This window comes from Myotis davidii, unplaced genomic scaffold (genome assembly GCF_000327345.1).
Source record: "Myotis davidii unplaced genomic scaffold, ASM32734v1 scaffold958, whole genome shotgun sequence".
Taxonomy (NCBI): Eukaryota; Metazoa; Chordata; class Mammalia; order Chiroptera; family Vespertilionidae; genus Myotis; species Myotis davidii.
Genome location: NW_006289714.1, coordinates 1668327 through 1676648, shown reverse-complemented (window position 1 = coordinate 1676648; position 8322 = coordinate 1668327). Strand labels below are relative to the sequence as shown.

The 8322-nt window shown below is 40.2% G+C and overlaps 1 protein-coding gene across 1 annotated transcript in view; it reads left to right on the top strand.

Annotated features, from left to right (window-relative positions):
* Window positions 1–8322, top strand: part of GRID2 (glutamate ionotropic receptor delta type subunit 2) — a 690454-nt gene that overhangs the window by 136408 nt on the left and 545724 nt on the right. Inside the window, exon 5 of the mRNA XM_015562999.1 lies at window positions 1068–1229. Coding sequence (XP_015418485.1) covers window positions 1068–1229 — 162 coding nt within the window. The remainder of the gene's footprint in view (window positions 1–1067; window positions 1230–8322) is intronic.

Sequence of the window (8322 nt, the reverse complement as noted above, 5' to 3'; positions counted from 1 at the left end):
TTCCTGCATGCCCCGCACTGGGGATTGAGCCAGAGTCAGGTCACGTGCCCTGACCGGGAACTGAACATGACCTCCTGGTTCATAGGTGGACTCTCAACCACTGAGCCATGATGGCCAGGCTGGTTTGTCACTTTTAATTTTATGTTTGATTTTCCTTCATGGAGGTTATAATGTCACATTTAACAACTTATATCAACACTAGATATCTCTTGGTGTTACATTTTGTAAATATTTTCTAATTTATTTAAAACATAGACACCTTCAGTAGTTAATAGTAGGGATAGCAATTCTGGCAAGAGTTAACTGTTAAGACTGCAATATCTCTTACCAAACATTTCTATAATTCCTGTTTCAATCTACATAGGAGGAAGATAATAATATGATTACTTTAGAAAAAGAAAGCTTTAATGTAAACACACATTCACAAAGTCAATAGTTCAAGGTATGTCATGATAATGAGTTGCAATGTGCATGTATACCTCTATAATTTTGTATAGATTCTTGGTCAATGTAATGTTCATGAATGGTGCTATTTCCTATCATATTTTTTAAAAAATACTGAATCCCCATAGACACAAATGTTCACACAGATGGCCATTTTCTTTTTTTATACCTATGATACTCATCTTATAGGTAAGATCGAGTTGATATTTCTCCATCTGAACAACCAGAGTGCAAAAACTTGACATATTCAGAAAATGTATTATTCAGTTTGCCCTTCCAATCTTAAGCCCTCAGCTCTTTACCTCCTCAGAAAGAAATAAGGGCCAGTGATTTTCTGAGGTCTGGCACTAACAGCCTTGCCTCTGTCGAAACTTCTTTCTTATTTTATCTTCTCTTTCACACCTAAATAAGCTGAAAAGGCAATTGAAGCATACAATCAGATAAGACTTCATTCTCACCGGCAAAATTGCTGGGGAAATGAAAAAAGAAATCTTCTGCTTAATAAATAACCCAGAAACCAGCCATCTACTATACCAATGGGGGCAGCTGAGCTGATGATTTTCTCCATATTCTTGATGGTTGGCGTCAGTGAGTCTAATGATTACTGTGTAATGTCTTTGCAGATTTCAAACCTTTACATCTATGACACGGTGCTTCTGCTTGCTAATGCTTTCCATAAGAAGCTGGAGGACCGGAAGTGGCACAGCATGGCGAGCTTGTCATGCATCAGGAAGAACTCCAAGCCCTGGCAGGGGGGGCGGTCCATGCTGGAAACCATCAAGAAGGTAACTTTGAATAGCATTTCACTCCTGACTTTCCATAAAGAGGATACAATAGATCATATTTTGAAGAGATATCTTTTAGAAGGATCCCCGCCCACCAATATTGCCCCCCAATACTGCTGCCAATTGAAAGCATAAAGCAGTGTATTGGAGAAATGAAATATTAAAAATAAAAGGGCAGAAATTTGCACACATATACAAAACAGGGGGCCTTTATTTATTTGCAAGGGCATTTTACTTAGGTAAAAAGTTAGTGGTTGAAATATTTTAAACTGCTTTGGTTATATTATTAGAGTTAGAGGTGCTTAAATTGGTTTGGTGCCTGTCACAAAATACAAAAAGCTTTTTTCTTTAAACTGATTTAAAAAAAAAAAAGAGCTATAGAGTTAGCTGTTTCTACCATTTAGCTGATACATGTGAGACATTGGATGGTCCTTATGTTATAATGAGGGTGTGATTCATAAACGGTTAATATTACGCAGCATCTGTGACTATTTGATACTCGATGGCATTCTTCTTCACTGTCCGTGTGGTGTTTAGCCTGGCTGTGACCTGTTTCGCCTTAGCTACCTGTTCCTTTCCAGGGAGGCGGTTTATCCCGCTCAGCCTCTCTCAGCGGTATAAGCATTCTGCAGTTTATTAGCCTCTTTGTCATGTCATCCTTGCTGGCATTTTCCATTTGTCTTGCACAGCTTCTTGGATTTAAAATGAAATGATTAATAAAACAAACAAATTTCTCCTGTACCCTTTACACAAAGGAGACAGACATTTGAATGTTTATGTTCTTTATTTTTCCAATCCTTTTTCTTTTGGCATATGTTTGCCTTTCTCTCCTGAAGCAAAAAGAGAAATAGCTAGTCAAATGAAACATGAATGCATTTAGAAAATCCAAAGAAAAGTCTCAAAATTTAGTAGTGGAAGTGAACTAGAAGTACAAAAACCAAGAAATGGAAGAAAGAAATGTTTCAAATGGAGGCTAGCCTATACCTTTCTCTTAGTAGTGCTTCCTTTTATAAAATGTATTTATTTTTAAAATTTTTTATTTAGTTGAGAGAGAGAGGAGGGAGGAAGGGATAAAGAGGGAGAAATATTGATGTGAGAGTGAAACATCTATCGGCTGCCTTCTGCACACCCCCTACAGGCATCTGTCCTGACCGGGAATTGAACCGGTGATCTCTTGGGTTCATGGATTGATGCTCAACCATTGAGCCACACCAGCCAGGCATGTACTGCTTCCTTTTTGCAAAAGAATCCCTTTCATGGGAATTTGGGTTCTTATCAACAGAAGTATTTGAAAATTAAATGTATTGAATATATTAGCAAATAAATATTTTTCAATTGGAAATAGGTAAGTCAAATTTAAACTCAAGGTGTATGGTCTATCTATGTGGCGAATAGACAGGTATGGATCCAAGGGAGGTTGTTGAACATGATTGTGAACCTACTAATTTATTAATTCGTACTTTGGCTGAAATGCAGAGCTTGAATATATTAATTTTCCTGAAGCTGTCTCATAAAGACAGAATAATAGTCCAGGGTGTTGCTTAGGCGACACTTACGTAGTGAGAATATCAACAGGGGGGAAACAAAGACACCGCTAAATGTAGCTTTTTCTCCTGGAGCAATTCAATATGTAAACTGTTGCTGTTACAAAATTTATAATCAAAACAATGATGTAATATAATAACTATGAAACTCCATTTTGGAGGAATATTTGCATATTTGTCCCTGTAAGCTCTTAGTGACACTTTTTAAAGCAATATATCTGTTCTATGTATTTAGAAACTAAGTTTAAATTATATAAATGATTGCAAATTTTCAATTTCTTATTTTTTGTTTCATGTTTTAAGATAACCTTAAAATTATGATCTTCCCCCCACCTCCCCAGTCATATTGCTTTCCTTCCTATGGGTATTTCGGTTATCTCATTCAGATACCGAGGCAGATAATACTCCACACAAAGAGAATTTGAGAGAAAATGTTCCACTCACACAGGAACTCCTGGAGAGAGCAGAGTGCACCCCAGCAGGTTCAGTCTGGCTTGGGCCGAGCAGAGGGAATGGGCTGGGCCTTTGTAGTGGTTAGGGATTGGAGCTGGAAACAGTTCCCATTTACTTGGTCTGGAGATTTGTGTGGCTTAACATTCCCATGGGTGTGAAAGAAGGAGGTACAGGATGACTATATATATATTGATTTCAGAGCAGAAGGGAGAGGAAAGAGACATAGAAACATCAGTGATGAGCGAGAATCATTGATTGGCTGCCTCCTTCATAACCCCCTGTGGATGGAGCCTGCCACCTGGACATGTGCCCTGACTGGGAATCAAACCATCGTGACCTCCTGGTTTATAGGTCTACTCTCAACCATGAAGCCATGCTGGCCAGGCAGTATGGACTTTTTAAAAAAATTCTTTATTGTTAAAAGTATTTACATGAGTCTCCTTTTTCCCCCCATTGACCTCTCTCCCACCACCCTCTCCCCCAAGCACAAACCCTCACCACCACCCACCCCCCCACTGTCTGTGTCCATTGGTTTTGCTCATATGCATGCATACAAGTCCTTTTGTTGATCTCTTAGCCCCTCACCCCCCACTTTCCCTCATAGGTTGTTGGATAGTCTGTTCAATGCTTCTATGTCTCTGGTTCTATTTTTGTTCATCAGTTTATGTTCATTATATTCCACAAATGAGTGGGATCATGTGATATTTATCTTTCTCTGACTGGCTTATTTTGCTTAGCATAATGCTCTCTAGTTAGGATGGACCTTTTTAATCAGCCTGCCCACAAGTGGAGCCAAAGGGGAAAGGGCGGGCAAAGCTTCAAGAGAAGTCAGCACCAAACATCACAAATGTGGTCAGGCTCTTTATTGCAATGGGAATATTCTAGTGATAAAATTCTTAATTACATTCAAGTAACCACTGAATGCCTACCTTAGGGCATGCCCTATACACTGTACAAAGCCTGTGTCCTGCTGCAAGGAGATGAAGAAGCTAAAGAACAAATCTGTCCTTGAATTACTTATATTCTAATTAGGAAGGTGAGGCAAAAGACTTAAAAAGCACTGCAGTTGACATAAACACTATAAATGTCCAACGAAGGTGGAGGTGATGAAACTTTATAATTTCTTTTTTGTGTTGAAACTTTATAATTTATCTTTTGAATTGATAGAATAGATGCTTCCACATTTCTTTTCTTTCTTTCAAAAATTAGAGGCTAATCTAATTCTTAAGTGTGTATTTCTTCCAGATAACATCAGAACTCCCCAAGCCATTGCTATTTATATGGATTTCATAGAATATTTTTGAGAGAATTAATAATTTTTAAAATATTGAATATTCACATCCATGAACATAGTATATATTTATATAGTCATCTTTAAAGCCCTCAGAAAAGATTTATAGTTTCTTCATACATATTTCATTGTATTTACTCATATACTTTTATAGAGTTTTGTGTATATTTGTCAGTGTGTGAGCATGTGTGTATGCACACTGTCATGAATTATTTTATTGTATTATATTTTTAATTAGTGATTATAGGTACATAAGGAAGTTATTGATGTTTGATATATTTTTTGAATGACCTCATTAATTCTGAAACTTAAATCTTAATATTCTTTCTTTGGAGTTTATTCTCTTTCATTTTTCATATAGATATTGATATATCAAAATTATCACTTAATTATAATACTTTATATTGTTGTAAAACTTTAAAAAACTTCACTTGGGACATCTTGGAGCACGTCCGACCAGGTATATACTCTAGAGCCCTGTGTGCTTTGGAGGCGATCACCTTTCCTCCCTCCAAGGGAGGATGTCGGACAATCTGCACATCAGAGACACAGAGGTGCGGACTCTCCCTCCACACGAGAGCTTCAGCCGGTGCTGACCTGGCCTGGAGCTGACCTGCCAATCCTGCCACATAGGACACACTACTTTACAGCTCTCCTCTAATGCATACTTTCCTATTTCTCCTGAATTTGATGTTAGTTCACCACTGACACATGGTATTCCTAGCTCTTAGTAGAGGGCACTCCATGCAGCAGTATTAGGGACACGCCCTTCAGGCCAAGGTCTCACCTGGCTGGGGTCTGCTGATGGATTTTCAATGGGGGCCAGCAAGGCCACAAAACTTGTGATTTGTAGAACAGGTATAAATATGTCAACATGCAAAGAAAATTTTCAGAAATTTCTTCATCTTTTTATTGACCCTCTGGCTAAAGAAGAAGAATGTGTTTCCATAGATGTTGTTAAACCTCTGTACATGTAGCTACTTGAGAATTTTAATATTATTGAGGATCTATTTTTAAATGTAGGCTATGAACACATAAAATCATTTAATAGAAATCTCTAGAGACAGTTCATCTGCTAACCACAGGAAGTTACCCCAACTTTTAAAAATCCTGTCAATGAGATCTTCTTTGATAGTGAACCTGACCGAGTCTTAGAAGATCTGATTCAAATAGGGCCATTCAGTGTGCTGAAGACTAAGAATATGAGAAACCTGAATCCAGAAGACATGGACCAGCTCATCACCATCGGTGGCATGGTGATCAGGATGTCTCAGCTGATTTCAGAGAGGCAAGGAGCCTTCTTCTAGTGCCAGGTGTGCACCCACACTGCCCTGGAAGAAACGGACCGTGGCTGAATCGCTGAATCCTGCCTGTGTGAATGCTGCTGCACCACCTACAACATGGCACTGGCCTACAGCTGCTTCGTGTTCCCGTTAAGCAAAAACTCAAACTTTGAGTCTCCTGAAAATGTGCCTGCAGGACAGATGATCACACTGTCATCCTTTCGCTCACAATGATCTTGTTGACAAAGTTCAACTCGGAGACAGAGTGAACTTTATGGGCATCTATTGATCTGCTGCTAGTGAGGCAGTCCCAGGGTGAGTAATGAGAAGTCTTCTACGAGACCCACATTGATGTAATTATTACAAAGTGGATGTAAAACATCTTTATGAAGAAGCAGAACAGAAACTTTTTTGGAGCAGTATGTGGAATTGCTTAGGGAACTTTCCAGAAAACCAGACATTTATGAGAGACTTGCTTAAGCTTTGGGTCTAAGCGTTTAAGAATATGAAGATTTATAAAAGGGAATCTTGCTTCAGCTTTTCCAGAAAACAAGGAAATATTTTAGTCACACAGAGAGGGGCAGACTTTGTGCCGACATCAACATCCTGCTGTGTGGTGACCCTCGGACCTGCAAGTCTCAGTGCCCCAGTATATGTACAACCTGCTCCCTTGGGACCAGTACACATCTGAGAAGTGCTCCAGTGCAGTCGACCTAAACATATATGTAGAAAATGACCCCAGGATGAGGCAGCTGGTCCTATAGAATGGTGTCTTTGTCTTGAATGACAGTGGCATCTGCAGTATTGATAAGTTTGAGAAGCGGAAAGTACAAGACTAGTATTGCATGGAATCAAGGAATAGCTGACTCTCTTCATTGCAAAGGCTTAGATTATTTATCAGCTCCATGAACTCACCTGCATCTAGGCAGTAGCAAATCCTGAGTCTCAATGGAATCCAAACAATAACAATACAACAAACAACAAAACTACCATAGAAAATATCCAGTTATGTTTCAGATGTCCTCTTAAAAGGCCTGAGCACAAGCTCTGGCCAGAGTTACTCAATGGTTAGAGCATTGGAAGGGTCATGGGTTTGATTCCCTATCAAGGGCACACACCTGGGTAGCAGGTTTGATCCTTAGCATGTGGTAGGCAACCAATTGATGTGTCTTTCTCACATAGATGCTTTTCTCTCTCCCTTCCTCCCTCCTTTCCTCCCTTCTTTAAAAATCAATAGAAAAAAGTATTTTCAAGGGAGGATTAACAAAAAGTAGGGCCTTAGCAGTCTCACTTGCTTGCAGACACTCACCCTAAGTACCAGAGAAAGGATACCATCTCAAACAAATGAAGAACCAAATTGGCTTTAGGGCAAGGGCTAGATGGGCAACTCTCTTGGGAACTAAAGTGTTGTCAGGCACTATTGTTCTTTTGTTGTGCTCTTCCCCCCCCCCCCACACAACATAGCCTGCAGGCATAGTTGGGTGCTAAATCTGAGTCTCCATCAACCTAGCTAACTGCGCTCACCCCGTGGTGGTGATTTTTTTAGATCTCACTTTACCTAATTCATTTTCCCAGCCCAAACCTCTTTCAGAGGCTAACCCACACAAGTGGCTGGGCTGGCATCATGCTATGGACTTTCCTAAAACTCATTGATAGGGAATTTTTGGACTGGAACCCGGATTCTTTGTCCGCTGGAGTCGAAGAATGAATCTACAAACAGAGGGTAGTGTAGCGGAGGAGATGTATTGAAGAACAAGTACAGACTCTCACGTGGGGAGAAGGATAGTCCCACAGAATGGACTCCCACGTGGGGAAGGGGGCAGGGTCCCACCGACTTCCTGTTTCCATGGTTTATAAAGGCTGTAGTTCCCTTGTCCTGATATCCTCTCTGATTTGTCAATATTCCCTTTCAATTTGGTTACTATTACTGACTCCTGAACTCAAAGGTCAAATACCATATGGAACATGTGAGGCCCTCCTTCCTCACTGTTCTTTTCTTTCTGGGCTTTCTTCCTCCTTCTTTATTTTGTAAATATAGACCTTTTTTGGCTACTTCCAGTTCTTTTGTCTTATGTAAATGCAACTGTTGCTGCTCCCTTGTCTTATGGAGATGTAACTGCATCTGGCTTCTTTGTGTTGTAGAAATGTACCCTCTCCCCAAATGTAGCCCTATGTTTTTTTTTCCATGGACCTCAATTCCAAAAAGTCCCTAAGCCTGCCTATATCCCCCTAAAATTCCTGTTTCACCATCAAAGGTCCACAAATGCCAAACAAGTAGCAGCCGATCTCCTCATGCCCTGTGCCTCTTGCTAAGTGACTCCAGTCCCAGCCCTAGTGGCAGCCAGCCTCGATGCACAGCATAGCCACTCCCAGGCTCCACCAAGCCCAGTGCAGGCAGTTATAAACCACAGGTCACTTTGTACCTCTGACTAGGTGGCCCAGGGCTAGACAATAGTCAGGGACTTGCTTGGTCCATGTCAGAGCTTCTCCCAAGAGACCCCAGAACCAACACTACTGGTGAC